Source organism: Oncorhynchus tshawytscha, unplaced genomic scaffold (assembly GCF_018296145.1).
Source record: "Oncorhynchus tshawytscha isolate Ot180627B unplaced genomic scaffold, Otsh_v2.0 Un_contig_11228_pilon_pilon, whole genome shotgun sequence".
Taxonomy (NCBI): domain Eukaryota; kingdom Metazoa; phylum Chordata; class Actinopteri; order Salmoniformes; family Salmonidae; genus Oncorhynchus; species Oncorhynchus tshawytscha.
In genome coordinates this window covers 1-25,218 of record NW_024608439.1, presented here as the reverse complement: position 1 = coordinate 25,218, position 25,218 = coordinate 1, and the positions used below count along the sequence as shown (strand labels likewise).

At 46.7% G+C, this 25,218-nt stretch overlaps 1 protein-coding gene across 1 annotated transcript in view; it reads right to left on the bottom strand.

Moving 5' to 3' along the window:
* LOC121843529 (polycomb protein SUZ12-like) overlaps window positions 1-25,094 on the bottom strand; it is a gene marked incomplete at its 5' end in the record, with an annotated part of 31,570 nt that extends 6,476 nt beyond the window's left edge. Inside the window, 9 exons of the mRNA XM_042313167.1 lie at window positions 5,052-5,131; window positions 5,269-5,467; window positions 9,647-9,804; window positions 10,137-10,280; window positions 11,545-11,636; window positions 12,352-12,535; window positions 16,942-17,047; window positions 20,120-20,219; window positions 24,851-25,094. Coding sequence (XP_042169101.1) covers window positions 5,052-5,131; window positions 5,269-5,467; window positions 9,647-9,804; window positions 10,137-10,280; window positions 11,545-11,636; window positions 12,352-12,535; window positions 16,942-17,047; window positions 20,120-20,219; window positions 24,851-25,094 — 1,307 coding nt within the window. The remainder of the gene's footprint in view (window positions 1-5,051; window positions 5,132-5,268; window positions 5,468-9,646; window positions 9,805-10,136; window positions 10,281-11,544; window positions 11,637-12,351; window positions 12,536-16,941; window positions 17,048-20,119; window positions 20,220-24,850) is intronic.
* Window positions 25,095-25,218: the final 124 nt, after the last annotated feature.

The following is a 25,218-nucleotide window of genomic DNA, read 5'->3' as shown; positions in this document are numbered from 1 at the left end:
AAGCTGGGACCGAGAGACTGAAAAACAGCTTCTATCTCAAGGCCATCAGACTGTTAAACAGCCACCACTAACATTGAGTGGCTACTGCCAACACACTGTCAATGACACTGACTCTACTCCAGCCACTTTAATCATGGGAATCGATGGGAAATGATGTAAATATATCACTAGCCACTTTAAACAATGCTACCTTATATAATGTTACTTACCCTACATTGTTCATCTCATATGCATACGTTGATACTGTACTCTATATCATCGACTGCATCCTTATGTAATACATGTATCACTAGCCACTTTAACTATGCCACTTGGTTTACATACTTATCTCATATGTATATACTGTACTCGATATCATCTACTGTATCTTGCCTATGCTGCTCTGTACCATCACTCATTCATATATCCTTATGTACATATTCTTTATCCCCTTACACTGTGTATGACAGTAGTTTTTTTTGGAATTGTTAGTTAGATTACTTGTTCGTTATTACTGCATTGTCGGAACTAGAAGCACAAGCATTTCGCTACACTCGCATTAACATCTGCTAACCATGTGTATGTGACAAATAAAATTTGATTTGATTTGATTTGAGGTAGCCTAGTGGTTAGAGCAGGGAGCCTAGTGGTTAGAGCAGGTAGCCTAGTGGTTAGAGCAGGTAGCCTAGTGGTTAGAGCAGGGAGCCTAGTGGTTAGAGCAGGTAGCCTAGTGGTTAGAGCAGGTAGCCTAGTGGTTAGAGCAGGTAGCCTAGTGGTTAGAGCAGGTAGCCTAGTGGTTAGAGCAGGTAGCCTAGTGGTTAGAGCAGGTAGCCTAGTGGTTAGAGCAGGTAGCCTAGTGGTTAGAGCAGGTAGCCTAGTGGTTAGAGCAGGTAGCCTGGTGGCTAGAGCAGGTAGAATGGTGGTTAGAGCAGGTAGCCTAGTTGTTAGAGCAGGTAGCCTGGTGGTTAGAGCAGGTAGCCTAGTGGTTAGAGCAGGTAGCCTAGTGGTTAGAGCAGGTAGCCTAGTTGTTAGAGCAGGTAGCCTGGTGGTTAGAGCAGGTAGCCTAGTGGTTAGAGCAGGTAGCCTGGTGGTTAGAGCAGGTAGCCTGGTGGTTAGAGCAGGTAGCCTGGTGGTTAGAGCAGGTAGCCTGGTGGTTAGAGCATTGGGACAGTAACCGAAAGGTTGCTAAATCGAATCCCCGAGCTGACAAGGTAAAAACCTGTAGTTCTGCCCCTGAACAAGGCATTTAACCCACTGTTCCTAGGCCGTCATTGTAAATAAGAATTTGTTCTCAACTGACTTTCGTAATTAAATAAAACATACAAATAATACAGATTCTGTTGTGTTTGAGAGCATTTTTAAACTCTAAATGAGTGAGAAATAGATGTCATTAAGCAGGTTTCCATCCAACCATCATATGGAAGTAAACTTGGAGTCATGCGACGATGTGATTCACAGTTTAAGCTACAGATGTAATAAGTGATGAACAGGGAGGTGAAAGATGAACTTGCCTACTTGATGCTCCTTCACAATAAATATCCAGGGTCATTTGACCCCCCCCCGTCCCCCAAAATAAATCTAGCCCTTATCCATAATAATCTCATCATGTAGGCTAACCCCACACTGTATGTGCCAGCTGTTGGCTCAAGTGCACAGGCCAAGACCACAGCAACGTCTTATAGAGAACGACACACAACAACAACGTCTGATGAAGCTCGGCACCGACACACAGCAACGTCTAGAGAACGGCACACAGCAACGTCTAGAGAACGGCACACAGCAACGTCTAGAGAACGGCACACAGCAACGTCTAGAGAACGGCACACAGCAACGTCTAGAGAACGGCACACAGCAACGTCTAGAGAACGGCACACAGCAACGTCTAGAGAACGACACACAGCAACGTCTTATAGAAACGACACACAGCAACGTCTAGAGAACGGCACCGACACACAGCAACGTCTAGAGAACGACACACAGCAACGTCTAGAGAACGACACACAGCAACGTCTAGAGAACTGCACACAGCAACGTCTAGAGAACGGCACACAGCAACGTCTAGAGAACGACACACAGCAACGTCTAGAGAACGACACACAGCAACGTCTAGAGAACGACACACAGCAACGTCTAGAGAACGACACACAGCAACGTCTGATGAAGCTCTAGAGGACACACAGCAACGTCTAGAGAACGACACAGCAACGTCTGATGAAGCTCTAGAGAACGACACACAACAACGTCTAGAGAACGACACACAGCAACGTCTGATGAAGCTCTAGAACGACACACAGCAACGTCTAGAGAACGACACACAGCAACGTCTAGAGAACGACACACAGCAACGTCTAGAGAACGACACACAGCAACGTCTAGAGAACGACACACAGCAACGTCTAGAGAACGACACACAGCAACGTCTAGAGAACGACACACAGCAACGTCTAGAGAACGACACACAGCATGAAGCTCTAGAGAACGACACACAGCAACGTCTAGAGAACGACACACAGCAACGTCTGATGAAGCTCTAGAGAACGACACACAACAACGTCTAGAGAATGACACACAGCAACGTCTGATGAAGCTCTAGAGAACGGCACCGACACACAGCAACGTCTAGAGAACGACACACAGCAACGTCTAGAGAACGACACACAACAACGTCTAGAGAACGACACACAGCAACGTCTGATGAAGCTCTAGAGAACGACACACAGCAACGTCTAGAGAACACACACAGCAACGTCTGATGAAGCTCTAGAGAACGACACACAACAACGTCTAGACACACAGCAACGTCTGATGAAGCTCTAGAGAACGACACACAGCAACGTCTAGAGAACGACACACAGCAACGTCTAGAGAACGACACACAGCAACGTCTGAGAACGACAACAGCAACGTCTAGAGAACGACACACAGCAACGTCTAGAGAACGGCACACAGCAACGTCTAGAGAACGACACAGCAACATCTAGAGAACGGCACACAGCAACATCTAGACGTCTAGAGAACTGCACACAGCAACGTCTAGACGGCAGCAACGTCTAGAGAACGGCACAGCAACGTCTAGAGAACTGCACACAGCAACGTCTAGAGAACGGCACACAGCAACGTCTAGAGAACGACACACAGCAACGTCTAGAGAACGACACACAGCAACGTCTAGAGAACGACACACAGCAACGTCTAGAGAACGACACACAGCAACGTCTGATGAAGCTCTAGAGGACACACAACAACGTCTAGAGAACGACACACAGCAACGTCTAGAGAACGACACACAGCAACGTCTAGAACGACACACAGCAACGTCTAGAGAACGACACACAGCAACGTCTGAGAACGACACACAGCAACGTCTAGAGAACGACACACAGCAACGTCTAGAGAACGACACAACGTCTGATGAAGCTCTAGAGAACGACACACAACAACGTCTAGAGAACGACACACAGCAACGTCTGATGAAGCTCTAGAGAACGACACACAACAACGGTCTAGAGAATGACACACAGCAACGTCTGATGAAGCTCTAGAGAACGGCACCGACACACAGCAACGTCTAGAGAACGACACACAGCAACGTCTAGAGAACGACACACAGCAACGTCTGATGAAGCTCTAGAGGACACACACAACGTCTAGAGAACGACACACAGCAACGTCTGATGAAGCTCTAGAGAACGACACACAGCAACGTCTAGAGAACGACACACAACAACGTCCGTCTAGAGAACACACAGCAACGTCTTATAGAGAACGACACACAACAACAACGTCTGATGAAGCTCTAGAGAACGACACAGCAACGTCTGATGAAGCTCTAGAGAACGACACAGCAACGTCTAGAGAACGACACACAGCAACGTCTAGAGAACGGCACACAGCAACGTCTAGAGAACGACACACAGCAACGTCTAGAGAACGACACACAGCAACGTCTAGAGAACGGCACACAGCAACGTCTAGAGAACGGCACAGCAACGTCTAGAGAACGGCACACAGCAACGTCTAGAGAACGGCACACAGCAACGTCTAGAGAACGACACACAGCAACGTCTAGAGAACGACACACAGCAACGTCTAGAGAACGACACACAGCAACGTCTGATGAAGCTCTAGAGACACACAACAACGTCTACACACACAGCAACGTCTGATGAAGCTCTAGAGAACGACACACAACAACGTCTAGAGAACGACACACAGCAACGTCTGATGAAGCTCTAGAGAACGACACACAGCAACGTCTAGAGAACGACACACAGCAACGTCTAGAGAACGACACACAGCAACGTCTGATGAAGCTCTAGAGAACGACACACAGCAACGTCTAGAGAACGACACACAGCAACGTCTGATGAAGCTCTAGAGGACACACAGCAACGTCTAGAGAACGACACACAGCAACGTCTGATGAAGCTCTAGAGAACGACACACAGCAACGTCTAGAGAACGACACACAGCAACGTCTGATGAAGCTCTAGAGAACGACACACAACAACGTCTAGAGAACGACACACAGCAACGTCTGATGAAGCTCTAGAGAACGGCACCGACACACAGCAACATCTGATGACACACAGCAACGTCTAGAGAACGACACACAGCAACGTCTAGAGAACGGCACACAGCAACGTCTAGAGAACGGCACACAGCAACGTCTAGAGAACAACACACAATGTCTGATGAAGCTCTAGAGAACGGCACCGACACACAGCAACATCTGATGAAGCTCTAGAGAACGACACAGCAGCACACAGCAACGTCTGATGAAGCACAACAACGTCTAGAACGAACCGACACACAGCAACGTCTGATGAAGCACTAGAGAACGGCACCGACACCGACACACAGCAACATCTGATGAAGCTCTAGAGATCGACACACAGCAACGTCTAGAGAACGACACAGCAACGTCTGATGAAGCTCTAGAGAACGACACAGCAACGTCTAGAGAACGACACAGCAACGCCTGATGAAGCTCTAGAGAACGACACACAGCAACGTGATGCTTTAAACAGAGGCTGTATAACGAGGCCAGGGCTTTAATGCGGGGTACGTACCCATACTTCATAACGTGAAGGTTCCATAGCTTCATCACCTCCTTCTCTCCATCGTTCACGTCTGTAAACTCCTGGATTTGCTGTAGACAGAACAACAGTCAGAGTGGATCCAGAGTCAAGTTGGAGACTCCAAACCCAATGTCTACCTGCTACCTGCTCAGTGTGTATCTCACCATGTGTGGTAGCTACCTGCTCAGTGTGTGTTTGTGTCTCTCACCATGATGGTCCTCTCTCGGAGCCAGAAGGGGTCTGTCTCATCCTCACTGTCGTGATCTACCTCCTGGGGTGTTTTGGGGGTACAGCTGTCTGAGCGGAAGTAGAGGCGGTTGTGACCTGGGATGATTCTCTGCTGGTCTCCCTCTCCTCCATCAGCCTCCAGGAACTCACACAGACTGGGGGGGAGGAGACGCTTTGGTCTAAGGGGAGGAGAGGGAGGGGTTAGTAAGTGAATGTCAATTGTACCTGAATACATACATGCTTTAGCCTACAGGAAGAGGGGAGATGGGTAGGGGGAGAATGAATATAAATATGAGAGAGAGAGAGAGAGAGAGAAGAGAGAGAGAGAGGGAGGTAAAGATCCTATTGGAAGGAGAACAGAAGAGAGGGAAAGAGAGAGAGGTAAATATCCTATTGGAAGGAGAACAGAAGAGAGGGAAAGAGAGAGAGGTAAAGATCCTACAGGAAGGAGAACAGAGGAGAGGGAAAGAGAGAGGTAAAGATCCTATTGGAAGGAGAACAGAAGAGAGGGAAAGAGAGAGGAAAGGTAAAGATCCTATTGGAAGGAGAACAGAAGAGAGGGAAAGAGAGGGAAGGAGAGGGAAAGATCCTACTGGAAGGAGAACAGAGGAGAGGGAAAGAGAGAGAAAGATCCTACAGGAAGGAGAACAGAGAGAGGGAAAGATCCTATCCTATTGGAAGGAGAACAGAGGAGAGGGAAAGAGAGAGAAGGAGGGAAAGAAAGATATCCTACAGGAAGGAGAACAGAGGAGAGGGAAAGAGAGAGAGGTAAAGATCCTATTGGAAGGAGAACAGAAGAGAGGGAAGGAGAGAGAGGTAAAGATCCTATTGGAAGGAGAACAGAAGAGAGGGAAAGAGAGAGAGGTAAAGATCCTATAGGAAGGAGAACAGAAGAGAGGGAAGAGAGAGAGGTAAAGATCCTACAGGAAGGAGAACAGAAGAGAGGGAAAGAGAGAGAGGTAAATATCCTACAGGAAGGAGAACAGAAGAGAGGGAAAGAGAGAGAGGTAAATATCCTACAGGAAGGAGAACAGAAGAGAGGGAAAGAGAGAGAGGTAAATATCCTACAGGAAGGAGAACAGAAGAGAGGGAAAGAGAGAGAGGTAAATATCCTACAGGAAGGAGAACAGAGGAGAGGGAAAGAGAGGGAGGTAAAGATCCTATTGGAAGGAGAACAGAGGAGAGGGAAAGAGAGAGAGGTAAAGATCCTACTGGAAGGAGAACAGAGGAGAGGGAAAGAGAGAGAGGTAAATATCCTACAGGAAGGAGAACAGAAGAGAGGGAAAGAGAGAGGTAAATATCCTACAGGAAGGAGAACAGAAGTGAGGGAAAGAGAGAGGTAAAGATCCTATTGGAAGGAGAACAGAGGAGAGGGAAAGAGAGAGAGGTAAAGATCCTACAGGAAGGAGAACAGAGGAGAGGGAAAGAGAGAGAGGTAAAGATCCTATTGGAAGGAGAACAGAGGAGAGGGAGAGAGAGAGGTAAATATCCTACAGGAAGGAGAACAGAGGAGAGGGAAAGAGAGAGGTAAAGATCTTCTTGAAGAGGCAGCTGCTAACGTTAGCTTGCTAAAGCTAGCTATGCTCTTCCTCCATTTCTGAATGAATTTGTGAACATTTCTTTCTAGCTGGCAACATAAGTGAGCAAGATTTTGTTTGTGTACTGCTACATGTGGATAACATAGCTAAGTTTGTCACTGGTTTGGGCTAGTAAAGGTAGCAAGCTAGATGGCAAACCAGAACTGGGAAGAGAGGGAGGAGAGAACTCTGTACAGTAGACTACAGACAGACAATATGTTCCTCCATGTACAGTAGACTACAGACAATATGTCCCTCCATCATGTTTAGTAGACTACAGACAGACAATATGTCCCTCCATCATGTACAGTAGACTACAGACAGACAATATGTTCCTCCATCATGTACAGTAGACTACAGACAGACAATATGTTCCTCCATCATGTACAGTAGACTACAGACAGACAATATGTTCCTCCATCATGTACAGTAGACTACAGACAGACAATATGTTCCTCCATGTACAGTAGACTACAGACAGACAATATGTTCCTCCATCATGTACAGTAGACTACAGACAGACAATATGTTCCTCCATCATGTACAGTAGACTACAGACAGACAATATGTTCCTCCATGTACAGTAGACTACAGACAGACAATATGTTCCTCCATCATGTACAGTAGACTACAGACAGACAATATGTTCCTCCATCATGTACAGTAGACTACAGACAGACAATATGTTCCTCCATCATGTACAGTAGACTACAGACAGACAATATGTTCCTCCATGTACAGTAGACTACAGACAATATGTTCCTCCATCATGTACAGTAGACTACAGACAGACAATATGTTCCTCCATCATGTACAGTAGACTACAGACAGACAATATGTTCCTCCATCATGTACAGTAGACTACAGACAGACAATATGTTCCTCCATCATGTACAGTAGACTACAGACAGACAATATGTTCCTCCATCATGTACAGTAGACTACAGACAGACAATATGTTCCTCCATGTACAGTAGACTACAGACAGACAATATGTTCCTCCATGTACAGTAGACTACAGACAGACAATATGTTCCTCCATGTACAGTAGACTACAGACAGACAATATGTTCCTCCATCATGTACAGTAGACTACAGACAGACAATATGTTCCTCCATCATGTACAGTAGACTACAGACAGACAATATGTTCCTCCATCATGTACAGTAGACTACAGACAATATGTTCCTCCATCATGTACAGTAGACTACAGACAGACAATATGTTCCTCCATCATGTACAGTAGACTACAGACAGACAATATGTTCCTCCATCATGTACAGTAGACTACAGACAATATGTTCCTCCATCATGTACAGTAGACTACAGACAATATGTTCCTCCATGTACAGTAGACTACAGACAGACAATATGTTCCTCCATCATGTACAGTAGACTACAGACAGACAATATGTTCCTCCATCATGTACAGTAGACTACAGACAGACAATATGTTCCTCCATCATGTACAGTAGACTACAGACAATATGTTCCTCCATCATGTACAGTAGACTACAGACAGACAATATGTTCCTCCATCATGTACAGTAGACTACAGACAGACAATATGTTCCTCCATCATGTACAGTAGACTACAGACAGACAATATGTTCCTCCATCATGTACAGTAGACTACAGACAATATGTTCCTCCATGTACAGTAGACTACAGACAGACAATATGTTCCTCCATGTACAGTAGACTACAGACAGACAATATGTTCCTCCATCATGTACAGTAGACTACAGACAGACAATATGTTCCTCCATCATGTACAGTAGACTACAGACAATATGTTCCTCCATATACAGTAGACTACAGACAATATGTTCCTCCATCATGTACAGTAGACTACAGACAATATGTTCCTCCATGTACAGTAGACTACAGACAGACAATATGTTCCTCCATGTACAGTAGACTACAGACAGACAATATGTTCCTCCATCATGTACAGTAGACTACAGACAGACAATATGTTCCTCCATCATGTACAGTAGACTACAGACAATATGTTCCTCCATCATGTACAGTAGACTACAGACAGACAATATGTTCCTCCATCATGTACAGTAGACTACAGACAATATGTTCCTCCATCATGTACAGTAGACTACAGACAATATGTTCCTCCATCATGTACAGTAGACTACAGACAGACAATATGTTCCTCCATCATGTACAGTAGACTACAGACAGACAATATGTTCCTCCATCATGTACAGTAGACTACAGACAGACAATATGTCCCTCCATCATGTACAGTAGACTACAGACAATATGTTCCTCCATCATGTACAGTAGACTACAGACAGACAATACGTTCCTCCATGTACAGTAGACTACAGACAGACAATACGTTCCTCCACTGTGTGACTCTCAGAAATGACCATCTTGCGTTCAGGCTTTCCAGCAGTCTTCTTAGATTTGAAAAGCAGGGAGCATATCATTTTACAATTGTAAAGTAACAAACCAGTCAGAACCCATGTATATTAGTTCATATACAGCAGCAACTACATACATGTCTGATAGGTCCCTTTATCTGCTACCTGGACTTCTAGTTGACTTGGCCTTTACGACTATAGGGGTGTGTGTTACCTGCAGATGAAGGTGTGTGTGTGTGTCTGTCTGCGTTACCTGCAGATGACGGTGTGTGTGTCTGTCTGCATTACCTGCAGATGAAGGTGTGTGTGTGTGACCCACACGTGTGTACCCAGTTACCTGCAGATGAAGGTGTGTGTGTGTGTGTGTGTGTGACCCACACGTGTGTACCCAGTTACCTGCAGACGAGGATGTGTGTGACGGGGGATCTCTTGACGGGTCCGTTCCTGCTGAAGGCGAAGCCGGGCTGACTGTGAATATCCCGAGGATTCCCAGCGTGCACCCCGTCATAACGCTCATTAATAGACACGTCTATCCTCGCTCCTTTAGGGTGGGGCTGGTGAGGTCATAGAACATGTCAATCACAACGGACCTGTATGGTTTAATAACCAGCCCTTAATTCAGCCCCCAATATGTACAGCTCCTGACAGTACAACCCCCCCCCCCCACACACACCCCCGGTCTCTCTCACCTCCTAGGCTGTTTACACAGCCAACCCAAATATTGGCAAAATATCAGAATTGGGCTGCCTGTCTAAATGTAGTCATAGTTGAAGAAGTATCTGCTGTGGGCCAGTTTGAGGTGACTGTAGTCCTCTACAGTTCAGAGTGCACCAGACACACACACACTCTGTCTCTGGGTCTCTCTCTCGCTTCCCCTCGTTCTCACCACGTAGTTGAAGATGAATCTGCTGTGGGCCAGTTTGAGGTGTTTGAGGAGACTGTAGAGTCTCCTACAGTTCAGAGTGCACCAGGGACAGTGGAGGTCATCTCTAGCCTCGGTCTGCTGCTGTGTGTTGTGGTTATACAGGAACTAGAGACAGAAGGAGAGAGAGAGAGGAAGGGAGAGAGAGAGGGGTGAGGGAGGGAGGGGGGTGAGGAGAAGGAGAGAGGGAGAGAGAGGGAGAGCGTGAGAAGGATATAGACTATGTAATTCTACACAAAAGGTCAGCCAGTCTGACCATAGAGTAGGAGTCAGTAGAAACTATGAAACTCCCCATCATAGACAGCCAAGTCTGAAATACATTGTACCAAATGGGACCCTATGGCCTACATAGTGAACCATGGGCCCTGGTCAAATGAAGGGCACTATATAGGGAACAGGATGCAGACCTGCTATAAAGGACCAGGTCTCTAATACCATCCACCCCCCAGTCAGACCTGTTATAAAGGACCAGGTCTCTAATAACCCCTAGTCAGACCTGTTATAAAGGACCAGGTCTCTAATAACCCCCAGTCAGACCTGTTATAAAGGACCAGGTCTCTAATAACCCCCAGTCAGACCTGTTATAAAGGACCAGTCTCTAATAACCCCCAGTCAGACCTGTTATAAAGGACCAGGTCTCTAATAACCATCCACCCCAGTCAGACCTGTTATAAAGGACCAGGTCTCTAATAACCCCCAGTCAGACCTGCTATAAAGGACCAGGTCTCTAATAACCCCCAGTCAGACCTGCTATAAAGGACCAGGTCTCTAGACCTAAAGTTATAAAGGACCAGGTCTCTAATAACCCCCAGTCAGACCTGTTATAAAGGACCAGGTCTCTAATAACCCCCAGTCAGACCTGCTATAAAGGACCAGGTCTCTAATAACCCCCAGTCAGACCTGCTATAAAGGACCAGGTCTCTAATAACCCCCCCAGTCAGACCTGCTATAAAGGACCAGGTCTCTAATAACCCCCAGTCAGACCTGCTATAAAGGACCAGGTCTCTAATAACCCCCAGGACCAGGTCTCTAATAACCCCCAGTCAGACCTGTTATAAAGGACCAGGTCTCTAATAACCCCCAGTCAGACCTGTTATAAAGGACCAGGTCTCTAATAACCCCCAGTCAGACCTGTTATAACCAGGACCAGGTCTCTAATAACCCCCAGTCAGACCTGCTATAAAGGACCAGGTCTCTAATAACCCCCAGTCAGACCTGTTATAAAGGACCAGGTCTCTCATACCATCCACCTCCAGTCAAGACACATAACAAGAGAACAAAAGACAAGCACAACACAACTGTGATTCAGACATGGATTGCACAATGCAATCTGCTCTAAAGTCAAGAATACGAGTGTGTTTCTTCCTCTCACCTGGTAGAATATGCGTAGATTGTCACTTGGTTCCTCAAGTGTGTGTTCTTGTCTCATCTGAAACTCTGTACTGCTGAAGGAGTCTTTCACAGCTACAGAGAGAGGGAAGAAACGTGTTCCACGTTTAAAGGGATTCTTTGGTGAGGTCATAGAACGTGTCCCACGTTTAAAGGGATACTTTAACCTGCTCCACGTTTAAAGGGATACTTTAACCTGCTCCACGTTTAAAGGGATACTTTAACCTGCTCCACGTTTAAAGGGATACTTTAACCTGTTCCACGTTTAAAGGGATACTTTAACCTGTTCCACGTTTAAAGGGATACTTTAACCTGTTCCACGTTTAAAGGGATACTTTAACCTGTTCCACGTTTAAAGGGATACTTTAACCTGTTCCACGTTTAAAGGGATACTTTAACCTGTTCCACGTTTAAAGGGATACTTCAGGGGATTTTGGTTGGTAATGAGGCCCTTTATCGACTTCCCCAGAAATCAGATGAACTCGTGGATACTACTTTTATTTCTCAGTGTCCAGTATGAAGGATGTTGCTAACTATCACTGGTGCAATTGCTAACTAATGTTCGCTAGCAGACACCACAGACTTCCAGTCATTGTGCTAACGCTAGTTAGCATTGGCTCACAAAACTACCTCTTAACTTCCTTTATACCGGACGCAAAGACATAAAAATGATATTAATTTAAACATGGTATATGTTAAAGTATCCCTTTAAATTGACACCATTTAGTGAGCTTCTACAGATTACAACAGTCCGTATGTGTGCGTGTGCGTCGTCTGGCCCGTGTCTCACCTACGGTCTGAGTGGGTCTGAGGGAGCAGGGCTTAGGGTCGGAGGTCAGGCTGCTAGCGTCAGCGTTCCGCGTGGCGAGGGGTTTGGCCACAGGGGCCGTCGACCTATCACTGGGCTCGCCTGTCCAACGCAGTGTGAACTGGAGAGTAGGACCCTTGGAGAACGTCTCAAACGGAGGGAGGAGCTACAGAAAGTGGGGGAGAGAGAGAGAGACAAAGACATGAGTAAAGGGAAGTGCTGACCTCTTCCTGTCTGTTCAGAGGGGAAGACCAGAGGCCTGGGAGGAGGAATTACATACTAGTGATGCACCGTATACAAAACTTCTGGACTTTTTTTTGATACAATCATTTTTATTTTCGGTACTTTCTGCCAAATGTATCTCACGGATCAAATTTGTTTATCAACGCAGTCGATGTCCCCAACGGAGTGCACCGTGCCTGTCGCCACTTAGCCTGTACTGGGAGTCTGGACTGTATCATGTTAGCTCTCCACTTAGCCTGTACTGGGAGTCTGGACTGTATCATGTTAGCTCCCCACTTAGCCTGTACTGAGAGTCTGGACTGTATCATGTTAGCTCTCCACTTAGCCTGTACTGGGAGTCTGGACTGTATCATGTTAGCTCTCCACTTAGCCTGTACTGAGAGTCTGTACTGTATCATGTTAGCTCTCCACTTAGCCTGTACAGTCTGGACTGTATCATGTTAGCTCTCCACTTAGCCTGTACTGGGAGTCTGGACTGTATCATGTTAGCTCTCCACAGCCTGTACAGTCTGTCTGTAGTACTGTATCATGCCTGTACTGGGAGTCTCTCATGTTAGCCACTTAGCCTGTACTGGGAGTCTGGACTGTATCATGTTAGCTCTCCTGTACTCAGTCTGGACTGTATCATGTTAGCTCCCCACTCAGTCTGGGAGTCTGGACTGTACTGTATCATGTTAGCTCCCCACCTGTACAGTCTGGACTGTATCATGTTAGCTCCCCACTCAGTCTGGACTGTATCATGTTAGCTCCCCAGCCTGTACAGTCTGGACTGTATCATGTTAGCTCCCCAGCCTCAGTCTGGACTGTATCATGTTAGCTCCCCACTGGTCTACTGTAGCTTAGCTCCCCAGCCTCAATCTGGACTGTATCATGTTAGCTCCCCACTCAGTCTACTGTATCTGTGTAGCTCCCCACCTCAGTCTGGACTGTATCATGTTAGCTCCCCACTCAGTCTACTATATCATGTTAGCTCCCCTGTACTGGGAGTCTACTGTATCATGTTAGCTCCCCACTCAGTCTACTGTATCATGTTAGCTCCCCACTCAGTCTGGACTGTATCATGTTAGCTCCCACTTAGCCTCAGTCTGGACTGTATCATGTTAGCTCCCCACTCAGTCTGTACTGTATCATGTTAGCTCCCCTTAGCCTGTACAGTCTGGACTGTATCATGTTAGCTCCCCACTCAGTCTACTGTATCATGTTAGCTCCCCACTCAGTCTGGACTGTATCATGTTAGCTCCCCACTCAGTCTACTGTATCATGTTAGCTCCCCACTCAGTCTACTGTATCATGTTAGCTCCCTACTTAGCCTGTACTGGGAGTCTGGACTGTATCATTTCAGCTCCCCACTCAGTCTACTGTATCATGTTAGCTCCCCACTCAGTCTACTGTATCATGTTAGCTCCCCACTCAGTCTACTGTATCATGTTAGCTCCCCACTCAGTCTACTGTATCATGTTAGCTCCCCACTCAGTCTACTGTATCATGTTAGCTCCCCACTCAGTCTACTGTATCATGTTAGCTCCCCCACTCAGCCTCTACTGTATCATGTTAGCTCCCCACTCAGTCTACTGTATCATGTTAGCTCCCACACCTCAGTCTACTGTATCATGTTAGCTCCCCAGTCTGTATCAGTCTACTGTATCATGTTAGCTCCCCACTCAGTCTACTGTATCATGTTAGCTCCCCACTCAGTCTACTGTATCATGTTAGCTCCCCACCTCAGTCTGGACTGTATCATGTTAGCTCCCACTCAGTCTGTATCATTTCAGCTCCCCACTCAGTCTACTGTATCATGTTAGCTCCCCCTGTACTCAGTCTACTGTATCATGTTAGCTCCCCACTCAGTCTACTGTATCATGTTAGCTCCCCACTCAGTCTACTGTATCATGTTAGCTCCCCACTCAGTCTACTGTATCATGTTAGCTCCCCTGTACTGGGAGTCTGGACTGTATCATGTTAGCTCCCCACTCAGTCTACTGTATCATGTTAGCTCCCCACTTAGCCTCAGTCTACTGTATCATGTTAGCTCCCTACTTAGCCTGTACTGAGAGTCTGGACTGTATCATGTTAGCTCCACTTAGCCACTCAGTCTACTGTATCATGTTAGCTCCCCACTCAGTCTACTGTATCATGTTAGCTCCCCACTCAGTCTACTGTATCATGTTAGCTCCCCACTCAGTCTACTGTATCATTTCAGCTCCCCACTCAGTCTACTGTATCATGTTAGCTCCCCACTCAGTCTACTGTATCATGTTAGCTCTCCCCACTCAGTCTACTGTATCATGTTAGCTCCCCACTCAGTCTACTGTATCATGTTAGCTCCCCACTCAGTCTACTGTATCATGTTAGCTCCCCACTCAGTCTACTGTATCATGTTAGCTCCCCACTCAGTCTACTGTATCATGTTAGCTCCCCACTCAGCCTACTGTATCATGTTAGCTCCCCACTCAGTCTACTGTATCATGTTAGCTCCCCACTCAGCCTACTGTATCATGTTAGCTCCCCACTCAGTCTACTGTATCATGTTAGCTCCCCACTCAGTCTACTGTATCATGTTAGCTCCCCACTCAGCCTGTACTGAAGTTAACACACTTGAATAATGCAACATTACGTGGAGAAATGTTGAAACTGATAATTACTAGTCGTAAATCATACAGGGTAGAATAACTTTACAATGCATGAAGATACCGGTAGCTTCCAACTGTGTAGGCTAACTTTCCATGCTAGCGGACAGCTAAAGTTCAATAGTTAGGCTCCTGATCCAGTCAGATGAACTCAGCTACTACTCTGTTCAATAGTTAGGCTCCTGATCCAGTCAGATGAACTCAGCTACTACTCTGTTCAATAGTTAGGCTCCTGATCCAGTCAGATGAACTCAGATACTACTCGGTTCAATAGTTAGGCTCCTGATCCAGTCAGATGAACTCAGCTACTACTCTGTTCAATAGTTAGGCTCCTGATCCAGTCAGATGAACTCAGCTACTACTCGGTTCAATAGTTAGGCTCCTGATCCAGTCAGATGAACTCAGCTACTACTCTGTTCAATAGTTAGGCTCCTGATCCAGTCAGATGAACTCAGCTACTACTCTGTTCAATAGTTAGGCTCCTGATCCAGTCAGATGAACTCAGCTACTACTCTGTTCAATAGTTAGGCTCCTGATCCAGTCAGATGAACTCAGATACTACTCTGTTCAATAGTTAGGCTCCTGATCCAGTCAGATGAACTCAGCTACTACTCTGTTCAATAGTTAGGCTCCTGATCCAGTCAGATGAACTCAGCTACTACTCTGTTCAATAGTTAGGCTCCTGATCCAGTCAGATGAACTCAGATACTACTCTGTTCAATAGTTAGGCTCCTGATCCAGTCAGATGAACTCAGCTACTACTCTGTTCAATAGTTAGGCTCCTGATCCAGTCAGATGAACTCAGATACTACTCTGTTCAATAGTTAGGCTCCTGATCCAGTCAGATGAACTCAGCTACTACTCTGTTCAATAGTTAGGCTCCTGATCCAGTCAGATGAACTCAGATACTACTCTGTTCAATAGTTAGGCATCTTAGAAGTTCAATATCGTTAAATTTAAAATAGGGATGTGACAAATGTACAACATTGAAACAGCCATTTAAAAACACAAACGCTGAAACATAAAATGATGTGAATTCACATTTTAAATAGGGTCCTGCTCTGACTGGATCAGGAGCCTAACTATTGAACAGAGTAGTAGCTGAGTTCATCTGACTGGATCAGGAGCCTAACTATTGAACAGAGTAGTAGCTGAGTTCATCTGACTGGATCAGGAGCCTAACTATTGAACAGAGTAGTAGCTGAGTTCATCTGACTGGATCAGGAGCCTAACTATTGAACAGAGTAGTAGCTGAGTTCATCTGACTGGATCAGGAGCCTAACTATTGAACAGAGTAGTAGCTGAGTTCATCTGACTGGATCAGGAGCCATTCTGGGACTTGTTAATATACCTTTTATTTATTTACATTTTTTATTGAACTTTATTTAACGAGGCAAGTCAGTTAAGAACAAATGTATCTTATTTACAATGACGGCCTACCAAAAGGCAAATGGCCTCCTGCGGGGACGAGGGCTGGGATTAAAAATGACATACATACATACCATACATATAAAAAAATATAGTACCAAACACACATCACGACGAGAGACAACACAACAGCACATAAAGAGAGACCTAAAGACAACAACATAGCATGGCAGCAGCACATGACAACACAGGTATTGTTTTGGTATGGAGTAACGTGATACTAAACCTGGTTTCCAAGTCCAAATTGTGGTCTGGTGACAACACACACACGTACCTTTCCATCCAGGTTCGTTTCCCAGGTGGCTCTCTTCTTGTTGACAGGACAGTCCACCATCTGCTGCATAGACACCTCATACTCTCCATCTAACAACTGCAGACGCCTACACACACACACACACACACACACACACAAAAACATTAACAGCAACAGATACAACCCATCTAACAACTGCAGACGCCTGAAAGGAGGAAGGGACATCGGCCGTCTTCCAGAGCTTCAGATCGGTGATGCAGAGTGAGTCGTTTTTTGTAAAGAAAGTTGATTTCTAGACGGCCAACTGCAATGCAGTTGTTGTGGACCAAGCCCCACAGTCCTCCAGAGACGTGGACCAAACCCCACAGTCCTCCAGAGACGTGGACCAAGCCCCACAGTCCTCCAGAGACGTGGACCAAGCCCCACAGTCCTCCAGAGACGTGGACCAAGCCCCACAGTCCTCCAGAGACGTGGACCAAGCCCCACAGTCCTCCAGAGACGCGGACCAAGCCCCACAGTCCTCCAGAGACGCGGACCAAGCCCCACAGTCCTCCAGAGACGCGGACCAAGCCCCACAGTCCTCCAGAGACGCGGACCAAGCCCCACAGTCCTCCAGAGACGCGGACCAAGCCCCACAGTCCTCCAGAGACGCGGACCAAGCCCCACAGTCCTCCAGAGACGTGGACCAAGCCCCACAGTCCTCCAGAGACGCGGACCAAGCCCTCCAGAGACGCGGACCAAGCCCCACAGTCCTCCAGAGACGTGGACCAAGCCCCACAGTCCTCCAGAGACGCGGACCAAGCCCTCCAGAGACGCGGACCAAGCCCCACAGTCCTCCAGAGACGCGGACCAAGCCCCACAGTCCTCCAGAGACACGGACCAAGCCCTCCAGAGACGCGGACCAAGCCCTCCCTCCAGACGTGGACCAAGCCCCACAGTCCTCCAGAGACGTGGACCAAGCCCCACAGTCCTCCAGAGACGCGGACAAAGCCCCACAGTCCTCCAGAGACGCGGACAAGCCCCACAGTCCTCCAGAGACGCGGACAAAGCCCCACAGTCCTCCAGAGACGCGGATCAAGCCCCACAGTCCTCCAGAGACGCGGACCAAGCCCCACAGTCCTCCAGAGACGCGGATCAAGCCCCACAGTCCTCCAGAGACGCGGACCAAGTCCCACAGTCCTCCAGAGACACGGAACAAGCCCCACAGTCCTCCAGAGACACGGAACAAGACCCACAGTCCGCCGGAGGCGCGGAACAAGCCCCACAGTCCTCCAGAGACGTGTGCAGCATATGAGAGTGAGAATGAGAAAGAGACAGAATGTGTGTGAAAGAGGAATAACAAAAGAACACAACCCTGTGTGTGTGTGTGTGTGTGTGTGTACACTGTACTATACTGGTGAGTACCTAAAGTCCAAGAGTAGTAAACCAACTATAATTCAGACAAGTGAGGACATTCAGCCGGTCCTCACTTGTTAAAGTCTATTTTAGGGTTAGGTTTAGGGGTTAAGTTTAAGGGTTCAGGGTTAGGTTTAGGGGTTAAGTTTAAGGGTTCAGGGTTAGGTTTAGGGGTTAAGTTTAAGGGTTCGGGGTTAGGTTTAGGGGTTAAGTTTAAGGGTTCAGGGTTAGGTTTAGGGGTTCAGGGTTAGGTTTAGGGGTTAAGTTTAGGGGTTCAGGGTTAGGTTTAGGGGTTAAGTTTAAGGGTTCAGGGTTAGGTTTAGGGGTTAAGTTTAAGGGTTCAGGGTTAGGTTTAGGGGTTAAGTTTAAGGGTTCAGGGTTAGGTTTAGGGGTTAAGTTTAAGGGTTCAGGGTTAGGTTTAGGGGTTAAGTTTAAGGGTTCAGGGTTAGGTTTAGGGGTTAAGTTTAAGGGTTCAGGGTTAGGTTTAGGGGTTAAGTTTAAGGGTTCAGGGTTAGGTTTAGGGGTTAAGTTTAAGGGTTCAGGGTTAGGTTTAGGGGTTAAGTTTAAGGGTTCAGGGTTAGGTTTAGGGGTTAAGTTTAAGGGTTCAGGGTTAGGTTTAGGGGTTAAGTTTAAGGGTTCAGGGTTAGGTTTAGGGGTTAAGTTTAAGGGTTCAGGGTTAGGTTTAGGGGTTAAGTTTAAGGGTTCAGGGTTAGGTTTAGGGGTTAAGTTTAAGGGTTCAGGGTTAGGTTTAGGGGTTCAGGGTTAGGTTTAGGGGTTAAGTTTAAGGGTTCAGGGTTAGGTTTAGGGGTTAAGTTTAAGGGTTCAGGGTTAGGTTTAGGGGTTAAGTTTAAGGGTTCAGGGTTAGGTTTAGGGGTTAAGTTTAAGGGTTCAGGGTTAGGTTTAGGGGTTAAGTTTAAGGGTTCAGGGTTAGGTTTAGGGGTTAAGTTTAAGGGTTCAGGGTTAGGTTTAGGGGTTAAGTTTAAGGGTTCAGGGTTAGGTTTAGGGGTTAAGTTTAAGGGTTCAGGGTTAGGTTTAGGGGTTAAGTTTAAGGGTTCAGGGTTAGGTTTAGGGGTTAAGTTTAAGGGTTCAGGGTTAGGTTTAGGGGTTAAGTTTAAGGGTTCAGGGTTAGGTTTAGGGGTTAAGTTTAAGGGTTCAGGGTTAGGTTTAGGGGTTCAGGGTTAGGTTTAGGGGTTCAGGGTTAGGTTTAGGGGTTAAGTTTAAGGGTTCAGGGTTAGGTTTAGGGGTTAAGTTTAAGGGTTCAGGGTTAGGTTTAGGGGTTAAGTTTAAGGGTTCAGGGTTAGGTTTAGGGGTTAAGTTTAAGGGTTCAGGGTTAGGTTTAGGGGTTAAGTTTAAGGGTTCAGGGTTAGGTTTAGGGGTTAAGTTTAAGGGTTCAGGGTTAGGTTTAGGGGTTAAGTTTAAGGGTTCAGGGTTAGGTTTAGGGGTTAAGTTTAAGGGTTCAGGGTTAGGTTTAGGGGTTAAGTTTAAGGGTTCAGGGTTAGGTTTAGGGGTTAAGTTTAAGGGTTCAGGGTTAGGTTTAGGGGTTAAGTTTAAGGGTTCAGGGTTAGGTTTAGGGGTTAAGTTTAAGGGTTCAGGGTTAGGTTTAGGGGTTAAGTTTAAGGGTTCAGGGTTAGGTTTAGGGGTTAAGTTTAAGGGTTCAGGGTTAGGTTTAGGGGTTAAGTTTAAGGGTTCGGGGTTAGGTTTAGGGTTTAGGTTTAGGGAAAATAAGAACTTGAATGGGAATCCAATTGTTGGTTCCCAAAAAGTCCTCAAGTATAGTAAGACATATCTGTGTGTGTGTGTGTACCTGTTTTTATCAAACACAGTCATCTGAGCTACGAACGTCGTTTCTCCAACTTCTTCTTGCCTGACGGTGGAGCTTCTCTTCTTCCTGTTACACACCTCCTCTGTACCAATACAAGACTGGGGTTAACACACACACACACACACACACACACATCCTCTGTACCAATACAAGACTGGGGTTAACACACACACACACACACATCCTCTGTACCAATACAAGACTGGGGTTAACACACACACACACATCCTCTGTACCAATACAAGACTGGGGTTAACACACACACACACACACACATCCTCTGTACCAATACAAGACTGGGGTTAACACACACACACACACACACACTCCTCTGTACCAATACAAGACTGGGGTTAACACACACACACACACACACACATCCTCTGTACCAATACAAGACTGGGGTTAACACACACACACACACACACACACCCTCTGTACCAATACAAGACTGGGGTTAACACACACACACACACCAATACAAGACTCCTCTGTACCAATACAAGACTGGGGTTAACACACACACACACACATCCTCTGTACCAATACAAGACTGGGGTTAACACACACACACACACACACCTCCTCTGTACCAATACAAGACTGGGGTTAACACACACACACACACACATCCTCTGTACCAATACAAGACTGGGGTTAACACACACACACACACACACACACATCCTCTGTACCAATACAAGACTGGGGTTAACACACACACATCCTCTGTACCAATACAAGACTGGGGTTAACACACACACACACACACACACACATCCTCTGTACCAATACAAGACTGGGGTTAACACACACACATCCTCTGTACCAATACAAGACTGGGGTTAACACACACACACACCTCCTCTGTACCAATACAAGACTGGGGTTAACACACACACACACACCTCCTCTGTACCAATACAAGACTGGGGTTAACACACACACACACACACACATCCTCTGTACCAATACAAGACTGGGGTTAACACACACACACACTCCTCTGTACCAATACAAGACTGGGGTTAACACACACACACACACACACACACATCCTCTGTACCAATACAAGACTGGGGTTAACACACACCTCCTCTGTACCAATACAAGACTGGGGTTAACACACACACACACACACACACACCTCCTCTGTACCAATACAAGACTGGGGTTACACACACACACCTCTGTACCAATACAAGACTGGGGTTAACACACACACACACACACACACACATCCTCTGTACCAATACAAGACTGGGGTTAACACACACACATCCTCTGTACCAATACAAGACTGGGGTTAACACACACACACACAATACTCCTCTGTACCAATACAAGACTGGGGTTAACACACACACACACACCTCCTCTGTACCAATACAAGACTGGGGTTAACACACACACACACACACATCCTCTGTACCAATACAAGACTGGGGTTAACACACACACACCTCCTCTGTACCAATACAAGACTGGGGTTAACACACACACACACACACATCCTGTACCAATACAAGACTGGGGTTAACACACACACACCTCCTCTGTACCAATACAAGACTGGGGTTACACACACACACACACACACACCTCCTCTGTACCAATACAAGACTGGGGTTAACACACACACACACACACACACACACACACATCCTCTGTTCCAATACAAGACTGGGGTTAACACACACACACACACACACACATCCTCTGTTCCAATACAAGACTGGGGTTAACACACACACACACACCTCCTCTGTACCAATACAAGACTGGGGTTAACACACACACACACACACACACACACATCCTCTGTTCCAATACAAGACTGGGGTTAACACACACACACACATCCTCTGTACCAATACAAGACTGGGGTTAACACACACACACCCTCTGTACCAATACAAGACTGGGGTTAACACACACACACACACACACACACACTCCTCTGTACCAATACAAGACTGGGGTTAACACACACACACACACACACACACCTCCTCTGTACCAATACAAGACTGGGGTTAACACACACACACACACAAGACACACACCTCCTCTGTACCAATACAAGACTGGGGTTAACACACACACACACCCTCTGTACCAATACAAGACTGGGGTTAACACACACACACACACACACACCTCTGTACCAATACAAGACTGGGGTTAACACACACACACACACACACACACCTCCTCTGTACCAATACAAGACTGGGGTTAACACACACACACACACACACCTCCTCTGTACCAATACAAGACTGGGGTTACACACACACACACACATCCTCTGTTCCAATACAAGACTGGGGTTAACACACACACACACACATCCTCTGTTCCAATACAAGACTGGGGTTAACACACACACACACACACACACATCCTCTGTACCAATACAAGACTGGGGTTAACACACACACACACACACACACACACACACACATCCTCTGTTCCAATACAAGACTGGGGTTAACACACACACACACACACATCCTCTGTACCAATACAAGACTGGGGTTAACACACACACACACCCTCTGTACCAATACAAGACTGGGGTTAACACACACACACACACACACACACATCCTCTGTGCCAATCCAAGACTGGGGTTAACACACACATCCTCTGTACCAATACAAGACTGGGGTTAACACACACACACACACACACACACACACACACACACACACACACACATCCTCTGTTCCAATACTAGACTAGGGGTTAACACACACACACATCCTCTGTACCAATACAAGACTGGGGTTAACACACACACACCTCCTCTGTACCAATACAAGACTGGGGTTAACACACACACACACACACATCCTCTGTACCAATACAAGACTGGGGTTAACACACACACACCTCCTCTGTACCAATACAAGACTGGGGTTAACACACACACACACACACACCTCCTCTGTACCAATACAAGACTGGGGTTAACACACACACACACACACACCTCCTCTGTACCAATACAAGACTGGGGTTAACACACACACACACACACACACACCTCCTCTGTACCAATACAAGACTGGGGTTAACACACACACACACACACACACTCCTCTGTACCAATACAAGACTGGGGTTAACACACACACACACACACACACACCTCCTCTGTACCAATACAAGACTGGGGTTAACACACACACACACACACACACACATCCTCTGTTCCAATACAAGACTGGGGTTAACACACACACATCCTCTGTACCAATACAAGACTGGGGTTAACACACACACACACACACACACATCCTCTGTACCAATACAAGACTGGGGTTAACACACACACATCCTCTGTACCAATACAAGACTGGGGTTAACACACACACACACACACCTCCTCTGTACCAATACAAGACTGGGGTTAACACACACACACACACCTCCTCTGTACCAATACAAGACTGGGGTTAACACACACACACACACACACATCCTCTGTACCAATACAAGACTGGGGTTAACACACACACACCTCCTCTGTACCAATACAAGACTGGGGTTAACACACACACACACACACACACATCCTCTGTACCAATACAAGACTGGGGTTAACACAACACACACACACACTCCTCTGTACCAATACAAGACTGGGGTTAACACACACACACACACACACCTCCTCTGTACCAATACAAGACTGGGGTTAACACACACACACACATCCTCTGTTCCAATACAAGACTGGGGTTAACACACACACACACACATCCTCTGTTCCAATACAAGACTGGGGTTAACACACACACACACACACACACACACATCCTCTGTACCAATACAAGACTGGGGTTAACACACACACACACACATCCTCTGTTCCAATACAAGACTGGGGTTCACACACACACACACACACATCCTCTGTACCAATACAAGACTGGGGTTAACACACACACACACCCTCTGTACCAATCAAGACTGGGGTTAACACACACACACACACACACACACACACACATCCTCTGTACCAATACAAGACTGGGGTTAACACACACACACACCCTCTGTGCCAATACAAGACTGGGGTTAACACACACACCTCTGTACCAATACAAGACTGGGGTTAACACACACACACACACACACACACACACACACACACACACACATCCTCTGTTCCAATACTAGACTAGGGGTTAACACACACACACACATCCTCTGTACCAATACAAGACTGGGGTTCACACACACACACACACACACACAGTGCCAATACAAGACTGGGGTTCACACACACCCTGTACCAATACAAGACTGGGGTTCACACACACACACACACAGTGCCAATACAAGACTGGGGTTCACACACACACACACCCTGTACCAATACAAGACTGGGGTTCACACACACACACACACACACACACACACACACACACACACACACACACACACACACACACACACACACACTGTACCAATACAAGACTGGGGTTCACACACACACAGTGCCAATACAAGACTGGGGTTCACATACACACACCCGGTACCAATACAAGACTGGGGTTCACATACACACACCCTGTACCAATACAAGACTGGGGTTCACATACACACACACACACACACACACACACACACACCCTGTACCAATACAAGACTGGAGTTCCCCCCACCCACATGTAGTTTAACTCCAGCACTAAGCCTACCTATATTCTCATTGGTCTGTCCATTGACCAGTCCGTTGTGCTGCGTCCTGCCTGGTCCAGACACTCTGAACAACAGGGAGTAGGACTTAACCGTGTGGCCGTTGCTGGCATCAAACTCACTACTGGACACCACCAGAGAAGGACAGGAGCCCGGCTTGGGCTGACTGCTGGGAGTGCTGCTGTCTGGGTTCAGAGGCACCTGTTTCTTCCCTGTAGGAACCTGCTTCACTGGACAGCTCACATCCTGGGGGAGGGAAGAGAACGGGGGGGAGTGGAAATGTGTATGGGAGAGTGGGGAGAGAAGAGAGAAAGAGGATGAGAGAGAACAGGGGAGGGGAAATGTGTATGGGAGAGTGGGGAGAGAAGAG